Genomic DNA, 22,200 nt, shown 5'->3' on the forward strand with positions numbered 1-22,200 from the left:
GTTAGATAAAGAGCTCACTATGGTGTTTGTATTACATCCATGGTGTAATATTATATATATAAAAAAACTCATCAAAAAGATGTAATGAACTATTGACTAGGTAAAATAATACGTTCTATTAAGATTTATTTGCTGTCAGCCGGGCGTACCCTAGTTTTAGCGTTTCCAGACATGAAACCGAGGATTCAACGATCATATCCAGTTGCCACAAATACACTGCTGGCCGAAATCTTAAGGCTAATGAACATAAAGAAAAACTATGCATTTTGCGTTGTTAGACTCAACCACTTATTTGAGTAGAGCTTTGAAAGATGAAAATAAGAAAAGGAAAAATAAAAATAAAAACCTTTTTTAACATTTAATAGGGGAATTGTGAACACTATAAGATTAGCCTAAATATTAGCTGGTCAAAAAGTTTAAGACCATACCAAAACGAAGCGTTAATCGGTAAACACGTAACGAAATTTAGTCATTTGTGTTCAAACATTAGCGTTGTCAACACCTCCCACTGAAATTTCCTGTGTTACAATGGGTAAGAGCATGACAAAGGCTAAAAACCTGACAGAGTTTGAACGTGCCAGAATTGTCGAGCTACAAAAGGTCTCTCTCAACGTGCCATCGCTGGTGAGATTGGGCGTAGTAAAACTGCTGTTGCAAATATCTTAAAAGACCCTGAGGGATACGGAACGAGAAGTTCAAGTGGTCGGCCCAAGAAAATGTCGCTGGCGTTGAGCAGGAGGATTCGACGGGTTGTCCGGCAAGATACCAGCCGATCGTCGAACCAGATTAAGGCCCTTACGGACGTAGAATGCAGCTCAAAAACAATAAGACGGCATCTACGAGAGAAAGGATTTAAACATCGTAAACGTCTTCAAAGACCACGCCTTCTTCCACACCACGAAGCAGCTCGGTTAAACTTTGCTGAGAAGCACCAAACATGGGACGTAGAAAAGTGAAAGAAGGTTTTGTTCTCTGATGAGAAAAAATTTAACCTGGATGGTCCAGATGGCTTCGAACGTTACTGACACGATAAGGATATCCCACCGGAGACATTTTCTACACGACACAGTGGAGGAGTTTCCATCATGATCTGGGGTGCTTTCTCCTTCCATGGAACAATGGAGCTTCAGGTTATACAGGGGTGTCAAACAGCAGCTGGCTACACTGGCATGTTGGAGAGAGCATCCTTACTGACTAAAGACCCTCGCTTGTGTGGAAATGACTGGATCTTTCAGCAGGACAACGCTGTAATCCACAATGTCCGCCGGACAAAGGATTGTTTCATGGCGAATAACGTGATTCTTTTGGACCATCCAGCGTGTTCGCCCGAACTAAACCCTATTGAATATGTTTAGGGGTGGATAGCAAAGGAAGTCTATAGAAATGGACGTTAATTCCAAACAGTGCATGATCTTTGTGAAGCCATCTTCACCACTTGGAATAACATTCCAACCAGCCTTCTGCAAACGCTTATATCGACTATGCCAAAGCGAATGTTTGAAGTTATTCGCAATGACGGCCGTGCAACTCACTACTGAGACCTCTTGTTAGGCATTTCCTACCCTGTTTAGGACTTCTTTTTGGTATGGTCTTAAACTTTTGACCATTTAGTATTTAGGCTAATTTCATAGTGTTCGCATTTTTCCTATTAAATGCTAAAAAGGTTTTTATTTTTATTTTCCCTTTTTTTATTTTCATCTCTCGAAGCTCTACTCAAATAAGTGGTTGAGTCTAACAACGCAAAATGCATATTTTTTCTTTACGCTCATTAGCCTTAAGATTTTGGTCAGCAGTGTACGTGTTACGTAGTTTGAGATCGCAAAAGCGCCATAAAAGTGAGGATGAAACCCCACTTTTCACTCAGATGAGAGTTGAGATGAGCGCTATTGACTCAACATTTTCCTTATAGTATTTCAGTTCCAAATTAGGAAAGATTATACGAAGATAGCTCTTGTCTTGTTTTGCGCTAAATTCTGCAACTAAGAAACATGTCCCTTTGTCAGTATGTACGTGAATAGTTTTCATGAAACATTTTTTATAAGAGGAGTTATTTGGTTGAGTATTTTAACAGTTTCTTCATTATTAGATATCGAAGAAAAAATAGTTAAAAACAAATATACTTTATTTTTTATATAAAACAAAACTTTCTGTCCCGTAATTCTTAAATATGTGATCTATTATGACACCTAAACATATTAGAATATATGCAGTTACAAATGGAATAAAAAAGTTCCGATATATTAGCTTTTTCAATGAGTCCTTTTTGATCATTTTTACTTTTTCACACACAATAACTTGCTCACTAAACATTTCCTTTCCAAACTCTGCTTCATGTAACATACCGGCCCGGCATGGGCAGGTGGGTTGCGGGTTTGAATCCCGGGCGCACCGAACATGCTCGCCCTTTCAGCCGTGGAGGCGTTATAATGTGACAGTCAATCCCACTATTCGTTGGTAAAGGAGTAGTCCAAGAGTTGGCGGTGGGGGTGATAACTAGTTACCTACCCTCTAGTCTTACACTGCTAAATTAGCGACGGCTAGCGTAGATAGCCCTTAAATAGCTTTGCGCGAAATTCAAAATAACAAATAACAAATGTAACATACCTAATTGCATCCACCATACTCAGGCCCATGTGTACACATAACACAGCATGGTCGGGCCTTTCCTCGGGGGCGCCACTGATGCAGTAGTAACAGTCTCCTAGTATTTTTATTCGAAGTTGATGGTATTTCTAGAAACAGAAAAATTAAAAAGGGGCGTTGATACAGAAGTCTCACTAGGATATTTAATACAGTTATATCCTTACAACTTGCGTTGTCAAAAATATTTCATACAGTTCAACAACCAATTCAACCAATGGTTGTGACTTGTCTTCTAACCTTACCTTGGTAACGTTTTATCTAGTAAACTGAAGGATCATAAACCTAATTATATATATGTATACTCTAACTAATGATCCAGGATTTGACATAATTTGCAATTATAAAAATTCCATATCAGGAAGTTATATGATCTCATCACTCAACTGAAATTGAGTTAATTTAACTGTTAAAACGACACCAAACAAAATTACGATCAAATACAAAATTTTCACTTATTTTAGTACAATAAGTTGAGTAGTTCCGTAAGTTGCCCGTTTGTTGTCCATTATTATGTACTGCATTGTTAAAATATTTTATTTGATGTTACTGCTGCTATGCGGCGCTGCTAACTTTGTAATTCCTAATGTACAATTAATTGGATTTGTTTGTTTGTTAGGCATTAAGTACAAAGCTACACAATGGGCTACCTGTGCTCTGCCCGTCACAGGTATCAAAACCAGGTTTCTAGCGGTGGGAGTCCGCAGACATACCACTGTGCCGTTGGTGTAGGTAAATTAATTCGATGCACGTTTTTGACATAAGTGTTCACCGATGTACGAACGAAAGATGGTTTTGAGAGTTAAATAAAACGACCAAAGAAAAACAGAACGCAACATATTAATTATTCGTTAGTCCACAAAATGAACTGGGTTCAATATTATAAATTGTTTTATTCCTACAGTTTGGTTCCACCAGAGTCTAGAAGATTGATTATAGGAATGTTATATGCAACTTACAAATAATAAATATCAAAATGAAATAGCCATCTTTCATATGGTTATATGTCAACATCTTTTCAAGATATGTTTATTTTTCTTGAGTCCTCGATGGGCTAGTCAGAGCAAAACGAAAATTATATTTAATATATAAATATGTTCAGTAAAAATAACTATTTTCTTTCTCCTTTCAAAATTTTATTCAAAATTAAAATCCTTTCAACCATTCGTTATACTCAAAAGCTCAGTACGACTTGAGGAATATGAAGTGTAAAGTGTTTTTGACATAGTGGCAGGTGTTACAGTCATTTTACATTTAACACTTCTTTCAATAACTGATTTTTGTAAAAGAAACTTAAAATTGTCTATTCCTAGGCAGATATAAAAACATAACAAAACGATCTTCGAATAACTATTGTCCTTATTGAATAAGAAAATCCACAATGTTTAAAGCTGAATTAAAGTCAGTGCCAAGTCACAAAATAAAACTGTTTTTGTATTTCCAAAACAAGCATATTTTTGCAGAACAAAACAAAAATTTGGAAAAAAAAGTTGAAAATTTCTCATTTTAAAAGTAAAATGTTTCTTAAGAATTACTCGTTTAAAAAACAAAACTAGTGTTTTTGTTGGTTTTTTAAAGAACTTTGAAACACTATTTCATTAGCGGTACCGTTTAAAACGTCTTGTAAATCCTAAGTTTTGTGTAAAGGAATAACAAAACGCTTTGCTTAATGACGTAGAAAAACAAACGCTATCTTAATGTAGGGTTATTGCATGGTTCTAATGCGCTATAAAGTAATGACGAAGGAACTATGGGCCTAAGCTTAAACTGTCCAATGTGCAATTCTAACGTAAAAAGAAAATTATTATTTTCATTCTCGAAGACGCATCTGTGTGTGTGTGTGTGTGTTCTTATAGCAAAGCTACATCGGGCTAACTGCTGAGTCCACCGACGGGAATCGAGCCCCTGATTGTAGCGTTATAAATTTTTAGATTTACCGCTGTACAAGTGGGGGACCCAAGACACGTCTATCGTGATTCTTTGAGAAAAGCTATAATTATGATGCTCAACTCACAATCTGAGGGTCGCAGCTTCAAATCTCCATCACACCAAAGATGGTCGCCGTTTCAGCAGGGGGGGGGGAATATAAAGTAATGGTAAATCCAACTATTCGTTGGTAAAAAGAGTAATTCAAGAACTGGCGCGGATGGTATGACTAGCTGCCTTCACTTTAGTCTTACAATGCTAAATTAGGAAAGGACAACGCAGATAGTCCTCGTGTAGCTTTCGACAATTTAAGTGATTTTTTTTAACACTTGTGACAGCGAGAAGTACTTAGTTTGTACAAGCTGAAACAAATGCAGTTTTCACTTCAATGGTTAATGGACCCCAGCGGAATGTCTGTGGATGTACAACGCTAAAACTGGGTTTCGATTCCGGTGGTAGACAGAGTCCATTGTGTAGCTTTGTGTCTAACTTCAAACAAACTCAACAGTTAGCGAAACTGATTGGAAGTGAGACATGTACGCCTGTCTTCTCTCTTTTCTTGAACACCAAGTTAATTAAAGATGATTAGCTGGTGGTTAAAGTTAATATCTAATTCCACGATATTTTTAATAATTTTTCGTACAGTTAGTTATGAATAATGTTATAAATTACATTTTCACACAATTAATTATAAATATCCAAAACTAATGTCGTACAGTACTAATCAAAGGAACCCCAGGTGGCTGAACGACAAATATAAGGGGTGATAACACAAAACTCAGGTTTCCACTCTTGAAATGGGCAGAGTACACATAGTCCATTATTTAGCTTACCGTTTAACAACAAACTAACTAAAGACGGACATATTAAAAAGTAGAATTTTGTCTATAAATAAAAAGCTTTGTTTCCTAAAGTGTCATCTTCTAAGGATTTTTCAATGTCTTATTAGCAATGTCTTAGTTTAATAGGTGTTGCTTTACTCACGGGCAGTTTCAAAGTATAATAATTTTATATTAATGACGTAATATTCAAAAGTTTTATAAGTTTGTTATCAACGAGAAATTATCCTATGATCTTATCTGTCTTGTGATAAAAAAGTTTTATCATTGTTGTAATGATAACATACAGTATAATAAACTTCCATTATTGTTGTTATGATAACATACAGTATAATAAACTTCCATTATTGTTGTTATGATAACAAACGCTATCCTAAACTTTCATTATTGTTGTAGTAATGACAGACGCTATCCTAAACTTTCATTATTGTTGTAGTAATGACAGACGCTATCCTAAACTTTCATTATTGTTGTAGTAATGACAGACGCTATCCTAAACTTTCATTATTGTTGTAGTAATGACAGACGCTATCCTAAACGTTCATTATTGTTGTAGTAATGACAGACGCTATCCTAAACGTTCATTATTGTTGTAGTAATGACAGACGCTATCCTAAACTTTCATTATTGTTGTAGTAATGACAGACGCTATCCTAAACTTTCATTATTGTTGTAGTAATGACAGACGCTATCCTAAACTTGCATTATTGTTGTAGTAATGACAGACACTATCCTAAACGTTCATTATTGTTGTAATGATAACATACGGTATAATAAACTTTCATTATTGTTGTAGTAATGACAGACGCTATCCTAAACTTTCATTATTGTTGTAGTAATGACAGACGCTATCCTAAACTTTCATTATTGTTGTAGTAATGACAGACGCTATCCTAAACTTTCATTATTGTTGTAGTAATGACAGACGCTATCCTAAGCTTTCATTATTGTTGTAGTAATGACAGACGCTATCCTAAACTTTTATTATTGTTGTAGTAATGACAGACGCTATCCTAAACTTTCATTATTGTTGTAGTAATGACAGACGCTATCCTAAACTTGCATTATTGTTGTAGTAATGACAGACGCTATCCTAAACTTGCATTATTGTTGTAGTAATGACAGACACTATCCTAAACGTTCATTATTGTTGTAATGATAACATACGGTATAATAAACTTTCATTATTGTTGTACTAATGACAGCCACTATTCTAGTATTATCAGTGATTTATTGATAACTGTAACTATTTTGAGCTTTCATAAGATTAAAGTTATTAGTTAATCTCTATCTATATCAAATTAGCAAGTAGAACGAATCCTCTCACCTCTGCTAGGTTGTCAAATCGTGCAAATAATTCGTTGAGAGTTCTCACAAGTTCCGCTGCTGGACAAGTCGAAGATATCGCAGTGAAACCAACGATATCCGCAAATAAGATACTGGAAACAACAAAAACATCAGAGATGGTAAAAGAACAAACCACTGCGGCGCTTTGCATTATGACGTGCTCTTGCTGTTACGGTGGTCAATAAATACACTTCCTGTGTAAAATTTGTTTCTTTGCAATGTTCGGAATGCGTGTATCTTTTCTGTATTTGAATAGTACACCAAACTATTTAAACAAAATAGGGGAAATTGTGGTCGGTCAAATGAGTCACCGATCTCCACTTTAACCAAATTAACAAATTTCGGCTAGCTTGTAGTATGTAGAATTGTCACTTGGGAGCGCATCACTCATGAGCCATGGCCACTTGGATACCATTTGTCTCAGTCGTGTGTACAAACACTATATTTAAATCGATATATTAGAGTAAAATTTTCTCTCAGAAAGAAAAAGGACTGGATTAAACCTAATTCTTCAAGGCCCTCAAAGACCAAATTTCGACAACAAACACGTTTTGAAAACTGAAACCTAGAATTTGCTGTTCATATAATTTTAAAGTATTATTTAAAGTTTACTCATTGAACTCAAAATGTTACCAGATAAATAATGCTAATTGTAACTGGACAAAGAATAGTTCGACGGTATTTTTTTACCGTATAGTTCAGTTACAGGTAGGACAAGGTGGGCTTTACTTCAGAACAAAGTCATTAACACACATGATGTTGGGTACACTCTAGGATGATTCCAAACACAGAAAGGGATAAACAGGTTCATGACACTTCCCAAAGATTTCGCAGATGTGCCCTTAGCTGATATTACCACATATTTCACCCCCCCATACCTTTCATGGAGAAAACTGACGCTTCACAACTTTAATTTGTCTTCCTTTACTATTATATAACAGTTGAAGCGATAAACATTTAAAACCGTTTGGAGTTTTTCAGTTTATTGTTAACTATAAAAAATCAGTTTAATACACAATGAATATGTTTATGTGAACCAGTTTTTGTTAATTTCAGCTCAACTGTGCAAAGGTTTCAGTTAACTGCACTAGGTGTCCCCCTCTCGACTTCAGTACTGTAGTTAACCTGGGTCACTACTGTGGTTAACCTGGGTCACAGAAACCTAAATTTTGATTTTGTAAAGCAAATATAAAAAAATTAACACATAAATTTTCAACATATTTTACAGTGAACATAGTGTTCTATATAGTAGTAACTGTTCTATATTGTAGATTATTTTAATTGTGAGTGGGGACTTAAATAAAAAAAAATGGATTGGGGTTTTATAGCCCTGCGATGTTTAGAAACGCCTTTTCTCAAACTTCAAGTGCCTGTAAATGCAATAGCTCCACAGATGCTATATAAAAGACAACTTAAACCTTTAAGATAACTGTGTGGTAAACTAATGGGTTCTATTGATAAATCAGTAAATAATTTCAACAAGTTGCGAATAACTATTGACTTTGTAAAGTTTTCTTAAAAAGTCCCTTTACTTTCGGCTCTGATCGTCACTTCCCTTGTCAAGTTTATTTGAAATCCATCCAGATGTTGGTCAAAAATTTGTCACGTGAAGTTACCTGGATTGTTGGTATTAAATAAAATAGTAGCAGAGATCCGACAAAAAAAACACGATCAAATTAATATATTTATTCATTAGCACTTCTTTAAATACAGGGTTTCTAGAATAATACAAAAGATTTTTATTTGCAGACAACGAAATATATTAGGCCATTTGTCTTAAGCCTAGCTTAGCTAAGCCTGTATTAAGTACAACCTATATGCGATAAAAAGAAATTAACACTGTAATTATGTGTTACAGTTTAGTTACAGCTGAAACTTACCGTACTTAATGCTACCAGTAAGTTAACTTATATATTGTTATTTTATGACTGAATAATAGGACTTTTTTAAAACTTTGATAAGCCTTTAATATGTTGTTGTACAAAATGCTTTCTGAGAAACTAACGTATTTTTACATACATTAGAATGAAGCGCGCGTATAATGCGCAATTAAACAGTAAGATACTTGCGCATTTTCAGGATAGACAGACGAAAATTGGTTATTATTTATAATAGATTATTTTGCCAAATATGTCAGAAGTTCGCAAAATTATTATAACGTAAAACGTCACTCATACACGCACGTGCTTCGTGCTGCCACGATGCTCTGAAACAAAAATGTACAACAGTCTTTCCCAATAAGTGCAAGCGAACTAATGAGGTTCGTCTCGGTTACTGTAAATAATGCTAAGTTCGTTTTCCCGTATTGTTTCATACTGTAAGGCTGGTACATGGCAAAATACATCAATAAAATATTCAAGACGAGTCTTATTAAGTAATCATAATTTCTACATCTTTCGATCTTGCTAACGAAGGAATTATACGAATGAAAGCTGTTAAGTACACAGCTTTGCATTAAAAATCGTATTTGAATTATGGATATGTACATCGAGCTCAGAGATCTTTCATTTCTGTCCACTTAAAGACCATGTACTAATATATTAGTGCAGCTATGATTAGAGAGATGTAATTTGGATTTTGATAGTGACTTCGAAAGAAAAAACTTTGCGCCATTATATTTATAAAGTAAGACGTAATAGATTTCTATCATGAAAGCACCCATATCTGGTTTTCACTATAATTTGAAGCTAGTAGTAGGTAGAGAGCTTGTAATAATAAACAGAAAAGCACGCGTAGCTTCTGAGTCATTCCTTAGATCTTTAACTGTATATCGTTGCTTAATTAGGAGTTATACTTACGCAGAGCTACACACTTCTTCACGTTACGTTCCAGGCTCAAAAATCGCACATCACATTTTCCTAACGTTAGAACTTAAACTTTTGTTTTCTAGTAACTAACAGGATACAATAAAAAATAAACATATCTGTATTTATCATATATATAAAGAGGATAACGAAATAATTTGAAAAACAGTTTGACAAATTATCTTAGAATACAAAAAAGAAAGAAATATATCGTGGGATTATGGTTATTCGATTGTCTCTAAACTTTTAAATAAGGTAAAAACTGAAATACGTCTTAACCGCCTCGCTTTCATATAAATAAAACCTACCTTTGATTTGTAGTCGTTAATGGTAAAACAAAGTTGTAGTTACGTGCCTCTGTCTTTCCTATATAATACAGGGAAACACCATGTCTGATTTTAAAACATATTTCTATCATATCTTGGCTTTAATTTTGAAAATACGTTCCAGTGAGATATTTTAGTTGGGATGTTGTTATTTTCAGTAAATTATCAATAAGCTTTGTACTTGAACATCTAGCTTAGAATGGCATTTCTAAACAAATAAGATAAAACAATCTAGTAATAACATACAGTCTTTCTTTACAGCTTCACCCAATGGAAATTTGACGTACGCTTAGGTTAAAACCTTAATTCAAAGATAGAAATTGTGAAAGAAAAACAAAACACTATACAATTGGTTGAACAAGTCACCTGACGTTCTCGTGACGGCTCATATAAATCTTTTTAAATTGGCCCGTAACAACGGCTCCAAGATCTTGTCTGATTTCTGCTGCTAGGTGCTGAGGTAGAACAGACAGCAGTAATCTCTCCTAAAATGGCATCAAAAATAATTTTGAAAGTACCCATAAAGCTGTTAATAGAACCAGCTTCATTACACTAACCGTTTGATGGATAATAAAAACAACAACAAAATAAAATGTAAACAGAATAGTAGAATAAATAATGCTTGTACAAAAAATGTATTGTGTTTTTTACCCTAAAATAACATGTTAGGCTTTTCAGTTTTCCAGCATGTTCTAACACTGACATACATTATTTGTTAATATTTAATTAATGTGAACTTTATCGCATGAGAACTCCTAACCAAAGGACCGTTTACAGAGTATCAGTTTTCAAGGTTACTGGAACACATCTGGGACTGAAAGATTAACAACACCGCAAAATATCGCTAACAAAATGAAACACGAATACTAAGAACAGAACTGCATCTGGGTCATTACAAATATGAAAATGCTAAAAGATAAATAAAAATATATTAAAATAATTGTAAAGAAAGAAATATTAAGTATTTAATAATGGGGGCGTTATAATGTGACGGTCAATCCCACTATTCGTTGGTAAAAGAGTATCCCAAGAGTTGGCGGTGGGTGGTGATGACTAGCTGCCTTCCCTCTAGTCTTACACTACTAAATTAGGGACGGCTCGGTGCAGTGGGCTAACAACCTACTCACTTAAATTACCTGTTCATGAATCCGCAAGTGATTGCAGCCCTATGTTCCTTGACGGAATCGAGTGGTTGATGATGCTGATGATAGTTATTTTAATAAACATTTGTGTATGTTTTCTTAAAGCGAAGTCCCATCGGGCTATCTGCTGAGCCCACCGAAGGGAATCGAACCCCTGATTTTAACGTTGTAAATCCGTAGACCAACCGCTGTATTAACTGGGGGGGGGTATTTAACAAAAATACAGAATACTATATATTTATTCTAATAAAAATACAGAATACTATATTTATTTTAATAAAAAATACAGAATACTATATTTATTTTAATAAAAAATACAGAAACCTTTAGATATTTTAATGAAAATACAGAACACTATATTTATTTTAATAAAATTACACAATACTGTATTTATTTTCATAAGAATACAGAAACATATTATTATTTTAATAAAAATACTGAATACTATTACAAAAGGCTGTGGTTAACTTAATAACAAACAAAATAACGTACTTGTTCCTGAGATTCTTCCTCTAGAATTAGTTTGGCTTCTAGACTCTGGCGGGTTTCTAAGAAGGCCTGCCTCTGCTGGCGTTCAGCGAAGAAGAAAGATACGACACCGAGAACGTTAACGCAAAAAAACAAAAAGAGATTGGCTCCTACCTATAAGGAAATTATTGGAAAAATCAGAATAGAATTATTGGCTTTATTTCAATACTTGTATGTATATACACTTTGATAGAAGTGAAGTAGAATATAATGAAATTATGACCGTATTAGAAACATCAGAATCTAACTGATTTGTTTAACCAAGTTATAATATTTTTTATTTTCTCTCAACAAATAAGGATCTTGTTATTGGATTTTAAAAATAGAAGTTTGGGTCCTAAAGAATTGGGTATAAGCGAGAAAATAAGTAAAAAACTGTAAATTATGAATTGGTACCTGTATATTAAAGTTACTTTTCCAGGTGTAAGTGATTTGGGATAAAAACTTATTTTAATAATTCATGTCACTCTGCAGTGTGTTTAAGTGTTATAACGTGATAAACAGTAAACAGGTGTTGTTACCTACACAGAATTATTATTTTTTGAACTGTACACTTTGAAAGACAAAATAAATTTTGCTACAAACTGGATAATATTGAATTTCAGGAATAATGCTTTTATTTACATTTAATTCTAGTGATAACGTAGTCTACCTACTCAGATGAATTAATAACGAACTTAACAAAAGAACAAAACCAACTAAGAACAACCATTGCTAATCATTGGACTACTTTAATCCCATGGTGGAATTCAAACATCATTTATATACAGCATACGTTTACACACAAAGAGACCAGAACCACGGACCCTTGAATGCAGCATTAGATGACGCACGGTCTGGACCGTCAATTAGCATATAATTAACGTATGACATTAGTAGTTCGGTTCCGAAAATATCACTATCATATTGTTAAAAAACAATTGTAATATATCTCCTGTTAATTTTGAAACCTTTTCTGTGATCATTTTATGTTTCAGGAGGCAACCATGACCCTAATGAAGGGTGTTAGAAGAATTAAAAGCAGCGGCCTAGTCCCCTACTAAACTTCGCATGGAAGGTGGTTAGGGCACTCGACTCATAGTCTGAGGGTCGCAGGTTCGAATCCACATCGCGCCAAACATGCTCTCCCTTTCAGCCGTGGAAGCGGTCTAAAGTGACGGTCAATCCTACTATCCGTTGTTAAAAGAGTAACCCAAGAATTGACGGTGGGTGGTGATGATTAGCTGCCTTCCCTCTAGTCTTACACTGTTAAGTTAGGGACAATTAGCACATATTTTTTTTTCAGTTGGTCATTACAATGTAGATACATACAAGTTAACTTTTACGTTTTTAATTCTTTTCCAATGCCTCAGAAGGCTTGGCATGGTCTCGTGGTTAGAAGGATTGACCTGTAATTTGCATGTGCAAATTCTTCTGATCAAACATGCTCACCCTTTGAGCTCTGAGCTCGTTATAATATAGATCAATCCTGCTATTTTTTTATAAAAAATTGGAGCCCAAGAATTAGTGGTGGGTAGTGTTGACTAGCTGCCTTCCCTCTTGTCTATTACTGCTAAATGAGGGACGGCTAGCGTAGATAGCTCCCGCGTAGCTTTGCGCGAAATTACAATCAAACAAAACACAAAATCTAAATCTCAGCTATCTTACAATTCCACTGTAAATGGTTTTCTTACCTGGTTTCCCATATATTCTGTTTTTCCCGGTGAGGACACCACAAGAAGCAAATGGAATGCAGTCATAACAACTCCCAAGATTATGCAGACGCGTAATCTGACAGGAAAAAGTACATAAATTAAATAGGAATACAAAAGAACCCATGGGACTGAGTCACTAGGCATGATGGGCACATGGTAAATCCACATGTCACATAACACCTGCATTATCTGGAGGAACCAGGCAACAAAGGGAATCACTATCCATATCCAACTGGGTAAGTCTTTGAAGTTGTACACCAAGAAGGAACCAACATCTACTAGCCCAACAAGAACGAGAGCAATCAAATGATATATACGAGAATGGCGAAACAAGTAACTATGGAAACATAGAAGCACTAGGTCGACCAGGAAGATAACAGCTAAGCATAACTTGAAATCGTTTCTTTTCTCGTTTTGGTAATATTCTTTGTACAAACGTTCTGCCTCGTGATCTGCGAAGACAAAACGCATACACTGTGGCAGGCAACGTTGAAATCCACTGTTGTCGAGACTCAGACTGGTATCACCTCTGTGAAGAAGGGAATGTCTCTTTGTTGCCGGACTTCTAGAAGAAACGGACTGGTTTTCATAATCTCCAGCTTTCTCGAAAGACATTGTGCGTACGTGTTTGATTCCATTTGGTGGAGCACTGTACCTTCTAAGCGTGACTACTTCCTCAACTTCGCCCTTCTGCCGTGGATGCTTCTGTGTAGAGGGCAATATTTCACAACTTATGAATTTTCCATGCTTAGGAAGGTTACCTCTGGATGGCTTGGAGGACACGCCCGTTTGTTCTTTCAGAGGTCTGTTTGTGTTTGGATGCTCTTCACCACGAGAAGAATTACTTTCTGCCGCAAGAGGAATGTTCCTAAGAGATTTATCCAAAGATGTTTGAGCATCTTTCTTGTGTCCATCAATGAGCAATGAGTGGTCGCAATCTTGATTTTCTGTTGAATTCAATTTGCAATGTAATTCCAAGAACGAAGTAGGTTCTTTTCTATTTTCTTTTATTGACATTTTAGATGGCGCTTTTGTATACGTACTTTGGAAGGAAAGGAATCATTTAGAAGGAAAATACTTTGAAGGATCATCAGCGCCCTGTTTAAATCAGAACAATGGAAAAGGCTGTTAACACAAAATATTATTTTATAACTTATTATACTACAGTAATTTATCATCGAATTTTAAATTGAAAATCTCGTCTTTATAAATAAGTCATTTGTACCACACATGATCAGATACCTTACAAATCTTATTCCTTAACACACTAAGAAACTCACACACGTATATAAAACAATAGAACTCAAGTTATAACATTAGTTTTTAATTATACAATAAAATATATATTATAAATTTACTGAATATTTTTACTGGCTACGAACTATGGAATTGTCGATATTAATTTTTCAATAGAAATTGTTTGAATCGAAACCCGGTTTATAGCGCTCTGAGTCTGCGGACATACCACTGTGCCACTAGGGAGCCTTTAATATAAATATGAAAGATATACAGAAATTTAGGTATTTGGGATATTTTCGCTGTGAATAGGTATTATGGTACGTATGTTTAAGGATTAAAGTGTTTTGTTTAGAAATATATCAGCTCGAGAACGATACCGTGAACAATTTTCTCGTCAACATTGTTCTTGTGTTATACGAGTGACAGTCAACATCGTTAAAGAAATCGAACAAAGACCTTCTGGTGGAAGGAGTTACTAACTGGCCTTCCATCTTCTGGTTATAAGCTCAAAATTAGAGATACCTATATCTGAACTCTATGGTTTACTGATGTGATCATTTAGCTCATGTGCCTATAAAGTACTGTTTGTGTTAAAAATACAAGTTCCGTGGCTCAGAGTTTCTCTGTTTGTGTTCCATCTAAAGTCTGTTTTTATGGCTTGGTGCGATAAGGTGATTTATATTTGTATTTATGGCAGAACGATTACATAAGGCTGTATACTGCAGTCCTAATTTTCAAATAGGGTACAGAGGGAAGGCAACAGGTCAGCTTAACCCTACCAACCATTATCTACACCAAGGAATCGAGTCGCACAGTTATAACACCCTCGCAGCCTGGAGTGTATGGAATATTTTGTGGTATCGCATGAATTTAAATTTGGTTTACCAATTCCGAAATTCAGTGCTTTACTACAGGGAAATCCCATCTTTATGCATTTAATAATTAAATTTACTTTACATAAAAGGACTTCTTGTTTTACACCATAAACACATTGTACATAGTTCAGTACTCACGTGCTTGGACTGTGAATCTGAGGATCTATGGTTCGCGTTCCTTATCACAAGGTCCGGCATGACCAGGGGGTTAGGGCGCTTGTTTTGCAATTTGAGGTTCGCGGGTTCGAATTTCCGTTTCAACGTTATAAAGTTACGATCAATCCTGCTATTCGTTGGTAAAAGAAAAGCCCAAGAGTTGGCGGTGAGTAGTGATAACTAGGCGCCTTCCCTCTAGTCTTACATTGCTAAATTAGGGACGGCTAGCGCATATAGCTTTCGCGTAACTTTGCGTGCAATTCATTCATGAAACAAGCAAACAATCCAATATATGTCAAGGCCCGGCATGGCCAGGTGGTTAGGGCACTCGACTTGTAATTTGAAGGTCGCAAATTCGAACCCCCTTCACACCAAACATGTTCACCCTTTCAGACGTGGGGGCGTTATAATGTTACAGTCAATACCACTATTTGTTGGTAAAAGAGTATCCCAAGAGTTGGAGGTGGGTGGTGATGACTAGCTGCCTTCCCTCTAGTCTTACACCGCATAATTAGGGACGGCTAGCGCAGATAGCCCTCGTGTAGTTTTGCGCGAAATTAAAAAACATTCAAACCAATATATATCATTGTAAACAAAAAAAAAACTATAGAACTGCAAAATGCATCACTGAAATTTTTTTGTCTTCCCATGGACCCATTCATTGAATTACCATATCAAATTTAGTGAAAATTCATTAAGAGGATGCAAAGTAAAGAAACCTTAAAATTTAGAACTGAAAACTCGTTTGTATAACTCCATGGATCTAACAAACATCCATGCTAATTTTGCTGAGATCCATCAATGTTCTGCCAAGTAGTTAGTTAAGCACATAATAGACATTACCGTTATATTTGTATAGATACACACATATATCATGTTCGATCTTCATTAAACTATTTATATATACAAACCAGTATCTATACATTTATAACCTTTCTTCATCAGCAAGATGATACTTCTATCTTTGTTTGTTGTCGTTGAGTACAAAACGACGCAATGGGCTATTTCTGCTGTGCCTACCACAAGTCTTAAAACTGAGATTTAGCGATATAAGCCTTCTGAGTAACCACTAAACCACCTGGGATTCCTGCCCTTATTCGATAGTTATTTTGAAGAACGACGTAAAATGAACACGAACAGGATGTTTGTAAGACCAAGTTCGTAATGCTTTGGTTCCTGTTAATTCACCGCCAGTCGAATAAATTAATTACCATTAACAAACATAGATATACATAATTAAAATAGACCAATAGTTTCTTCTGTTTGGATGAGTGAGATGGATATTAGACACAGATGTAAAAGGGCACATAATGATATGGATATTGGCCAGAAATATAAAAGGACACATAGTGAGATGGATATTGGACACATGCTAATAAACACATAGTGTTTGTTTATTTTTAAATTTCGCGTAAAGCTACACCAGGGCTGTCTGCGCTTGCCGTCCCTCATTTAGTAGTGTAACACTAGATGGAAGGCAGATAGTCATCACCAGTCACCGCCAACTCTTGGGTACTCTTTTACCAACGAATAGTAGGATTGACCGCACGTTATAACATTCTCACGGCTAAAAGGGCGAGTGTGTTTGGTGGGACGAAGATTCGAATCCGCGACCTTCAGATTACGAGTCGAGTGTCTTAACCATCTGGCCATACCGGACCATGACACATTGTATGGTGAATAATAGACATAAAAGCAAACAGGCACATAGTGAGATAGGTACTGAACATAGAATTTAACATACACATAGTGAGATGTATACAAGACAGATGTGAAGGGACACATAGTGAGATGAATACTAGACACAAATGTGAAGGAACACATAGTGAGTTGGATACTAGACACAGATGTAAAGGGACATGTAGTGAGATGGGTATTGGACATAGATGTGAAGGGAAACATAGTAAGATGGATAGTAGACACAGATGTAAAGAAACACGTCGTGAGATGGATATTGGACACAGATGTGAAGTGACGCATAGTGAGATGGATATTGAACATAGAGTTAAATAGACACATAGAATAAAAATATCATATGATATACATATGTATATAACTGGGACAAACCCTCCTCATAATTGAAGACCCTCTCAGTTAGATTTAATCCATCTCTTTTTTTTAATAATCTGCATAAAGTTTCTGCATGTAGGATATTACATAATTTTGATTAGAAGATAATTCTTTTCAATCGCAAAGTGAAGCCTAAATAAGCGAATGGATTAAACTCGAACTAAAATGCACAAGAAAAAAATAATCAGTGAAGCATTGTGGAAAAAGAGGTTTTAGGGTTCGTCACCAAAGACGAAAAAATAAGAAAAATATTTTACGTCCACTTGTTCTGATATGTCCACATTACAGAAACATGTGTTATTGTTTGAAAAAATCAAAGATAAAGCAACAGCAGAATTTCCGTGATTTCGTGACGAGAAACCGGATAAATAAAAACGAAGTGGATAAAACGTGACTACACTGTTTATCACACACCTGGAGAGCTCTAAGTTATTTTGTACTATTCATAGTTTTCCGCTCATAACTTCGTTCTTCAAGAAAACTTCGAGACAACATTTGACGGGATGTGAGATCCAGAGAACACCCCACTCCCCAGGTTGTACAATTTTAATTTCCGGCATTCCTTTCATGCTGTATGAACTTCTCTCAATCGAACAGAAATTGTAAAAGAGGTTGTTCCTGTAACAGACACGAACTTAAACAAGATTACAAACTTTGAAAAAAAAGGAACTTGTTTAAACCTGAAAGGAACCGAAACCAAACCACGTATTTCATGGACTTCCAGAAACTGGTTCGACAGAAAGTAGACGGATAAGAAAAAGGAAGATTATTAGCTGAAACGACAAAAACATAGACAAACACACAGCTAACTCGGTAGTTGAATATGAGATGAGGTTTAGTTTGTCTTGAATTTCGCGCAAAGCTACACGAGGGCTATCTGCGCTAGCCGTCCCTAATTCAGCAGTGTAAGACTAGAGAGAAGGCAACTAGTCATCACCACCCATCGCTAACGAATAGTGGGATTGAACGTCACGTTATAACGCCCCCACAGTTAAGACTACAGATGTATGGATATAGGGATAAACCTAGAGAATGATCAGTTAAACAGACAATATAAGGTTTTACTGTTTATAATAATATTTTATTTTCGAAACAAATACACGCTGTATTTTAAAACAGTAGTTTCTAGTCTGTGATTTGCGCACCCACGAAGACACGTGACTACTAGGTGGAATTAACGAGTCGCAGGTTCGTATCCCCGTCACACTAAACATGCTCGCCCTTTCAGCCGTGGGGGCGTTATAATGTGACGATTAATCCCATTATTCGTTAGTAAAGTGTAGCCCAAGAGTTGGCGGTGGGTGGTGATGAGTATCTGCCTTTCCTCTAGCATTACACTGCTAAACTAGAGACAGCAAGCGCAGATAGTCCTCCTATAGCTTTGCGCAAAGTTCAAACCAAACCGAACCAAACCGAAATTAGATAGGGGTGAATTCACCCCTTTCCTCTTACAATTATGTATCATTGTGTCAAGGTTTTATGCTTAAGAGTAAAAACTGCAAAACATGACGTCTTGTGGGACAATTATAAGTACAAATATTTGATATAACTTAAAGCAAACTAGTTTTGATAAACGAGTTTTATCAAGGTAAGATTTTGCATTTATTATTTTGCTAGAGAAAGTAGTTATTGCCCTCGAGTAGCTTTGCGCAAAATTCAAACCAAAACTTTCCAATTTATTTTACTTTTCTTTCTTCTATTGCTGTTTTATTTCTGCCTTTAAAATAATTAAGTTTGGTGTTTCGTGATAACGAGAAAGCCACTTGAAGTAAAAATATATCATAGGATGGCTGGTATGGGTGTTAAGAATTTTACTAATAAAACAGAGAACAACGTTTCGACTTTCTTAGGTCAAAACGTTGTTATCTGCTTTATTAGTAAAACTGTTAATACCTATAAGTTTAGTGCTGGTTTATCAATAAATGTTAAAACTTATAAGGAACAGATATACACAGATACTGACGTTTATTAAGAGAGGCGAGTGTTTAAGAGTGTTTTTTTTCTAAGTAACACTTTGTAAGGTAATTTAACTAGGCTTTTCTCTTGAAAACGTTACTAGGTTTAAAACTCCAACAGCCTAGTGAATATATTGTTCACTTTACAGCTCTTTGTTTGAAGTAAGAGAGAAAGCGAGCACATGAAAAAAGAATATGGAGGATTATTTTTACCTCAACAAGTCAATTTTAGGTAGAAGTTAAATGTTGCCGCGTTGTCTAATCCAGTACGTAAAAGATGTTTACGAAATGGATACACCATATAGACGAGATATAATCTTACACAAAAAACATTCGCTGTTAAGCTCGTAATGCGAAAAGGCTGATGGGTAAATGAAATGTTTTAAACTTTCTCTTGGCACAAAGAGTATCACTAAGACTAATGACAACAAAATGGACCAAGCGGTTTGCTTTGGTTCACACTGACTGTGTTCTTTATTTCACTTCAGGATCGATAGACTAATGACAACAAAATGGACCAAGCGGTTTGTTTTGGTTCACACTGACTGTGTTCTTTATTTCACTTCAGGATCGATAGACTAATGACAACAAAATGGACCAAGCGGTTTGCTTTGGTTCACACTGACTGTGTTCTTTATTTCACTTCAGGATCGATAGAATAATGACAACAAAATGGACCAAGCGGTTTGCTTTGGTTCACACTGACTGTGTTCTTTATTTCACTTTAGGATCGATTCACTTTGCTCTTTTTCAAAGAAAAAATGGCTGTAGATTTTAATCTACATATGTCACCAACTTAGAACTTCTTTTGTACAATTGTTATTTTAGAATTTAACATTATTAAAGGAAATCGTGCCTAGGATAACCTTATGAATCACGTGAAGATACGCCCAATCAAAATTTCAACAGAAGAAACTTTGTTTGCCACCAGATTTATGTTATTCTATGTTTTACGTGATAGAGAGCTGCTGTACACATTAAAGCAGGCCCGTCATGGTCACGTGGGTTAAGGCTTTCGACTCGTAGTCTGATGGTCGCGGGTTCGAATCCCCGTCGAACCAAACATGCTTGCCCTTTCAGCCATGGTGGTGTTATAATGTGACGTTCAATCCCACTATTCGTTGGTAACAGAGTAGCCCAAGAGTTGGCGGTCGGTGGTGATGACTAGCTGCATTCCCTCTAGTCTTACACTGCTAAATTAGGGATGACTAGCGTAGAGAGCCTTTGAGTAGCTTCACGCGCAATTTAAAAAACAAACAAACGTTAAAATTTTTTGCATAGCTGGTAAAGCCTCGCTTAGCGTGCACGAGGTCCCGAGTTTGAATTTTAACACTGCCTGTTGTTTTTAACTCGTCTTCGAAACGTGGTGTCCACTTTTCATCCTGTAAGTTTCATCTTTCTCACTTCACACCTGAAAATTCGTTGTTTGATTTTAAGTTTCCTTAAAAACGTAATTTTCCCTTATTTGAAATAAAGGATGTAGTTTTTGGATATAAGGTGCAATATATGATATTTAGTTACGTGGGACGGAAACCTCTTAAACGAGGCTTTTGTCGTTCTGAGTTGATTACTAAATAATTCAATGCATCCAAGCTTTCTTCAGCGTTATGAATCAAACATAGACTTTACTTACATGAGTAAGTTTCTGCTATTGACAAACGAATCCTTTTATTTCTGTAAACACTGATTACTCAGTTATCGTGTTTAGCGCATTTTTTTAAATTGTAAACTTGCGTATTTGTATCAGAGATCATTATTCATGTCTGATAAAAATTTCGAAAACCTTTCAATAGTTGTCGAAATATTCCTCTTAAATAAGTAGAAAAGTCGATTTTTTTTGTTTGTTTTGTGAATTTCACGCAAAGCTGCTCGAGGGCTATCTGCGCTAGTCGTCCCTAATTAAGCAGTGTAAGACTAGATGGAAGGCAGCTAGTTATCACCACTCATCGTCAACTCTTGGACTACTCTTTTACCAACGAATAGTGGGATTGACCGTCATATTATAACGCCCCCATGGCTGAAAGCGTGAGCATGTGTGGTGCGACGGGGATTCGAACCCGCGACCCTCAGATTACCAGTCAAACGCCTTAACGCGCTTGGCCATGCCGGGCCGTCGAGCTTTTGAGAAAAAAGTTTAGACGGAGAAAGTAATATTTGAAAGGCATTTATTTATTAACGGCTGCATCTGCCTATAAAGTTTTTTGTTTTTTTTACCACATTTCGAACTGTTAATGTAGGTTTTCATGGAAATCAAGGAATCAAGGTTGTAATATAAAAGATTTATACACGTCATTAGTTTTTATATATGTTATAAAACAATCTCTGTGTAACAATTTGATTTATTTTGGACTTAAAAATCAATAATAAAATCGAAAAGGTTGTGAACCACTGCTCACTTAATACTTTCCACTAACCATCTGGTGTAGGAAAACAATGATTTTTCCAGAACTCGATAGTCCTAAGGTACAGAAGTCCATAGGTGTTGCATCCGGCGAGTTTCGAGTTCGAAGTGTGAATAGAGGTCTAATCTTTGTTGGTTTTGTTTTTAGATATAGATTCCTTGTGATATTGTTCAGTACTGTTCCTTATGGCTCGATTTTTGTTACTGACCTATGTGTATGTAGGTTCTCACCTTTTTTATATGCAAAAACGGTATGTG

The 22,200-nt window shown here is 35.7% G+C and overlaps 1 protein-coding gene across 1 annotated transcript in view; it reads right to left on the reverse strand.

Annotated features, from left to right (window-relative positions):
- Positions 1-22,200, reverse strand: part of LOC143235655 (adenylate cyclase type 3-like) — a 93,287-nt gene that overhangs the window by 36,961 nt on the left and 34,126 nt on the right. Inside the window, exons 2-6 of the mRNA XM_076473880.1 lie at positions 13,226-14,344; positions 11,517-11,666; positions 10,249-10,367; positions 6,733-6,844; positions 2,605-2,732 (exon numbers count right to left, since the gene is read on the reverse strand). Coding sequence (XP_076329995.1) covers positions 2,605-2,732; positions 6,733-6,844; positions 10,249-10,367; positions 11,517-11,666; positions 13,226-14,263 — 1,547 coding nt within the window. The 5' untranslated portion in view covers positions 14,264-14,344. The remainder of the gene's footprint in view (positions 1-2,604; positions 2,733-6,732; positions 6,845-10,248; positions 10,368-11,516; positions 11,667-13,225; positions 14,345-22,200) is intronic.

Source organism: Tachypleus tridentatus, chromosome 12, assembly GCF_004210375.1.
Source record: "Tachypleus tridentatus isolate NWPU-2018 chromosome 12, ASM421037v1, whole genome shotgun sequence".
Taxonomy (NCBI): domain Eukaryota; kingdom Metazoa; phylum Arthropoda; class Merostomata; order Xiphosura; family Limulidae; genus Tachypleus; species Tachypleus tridentatus.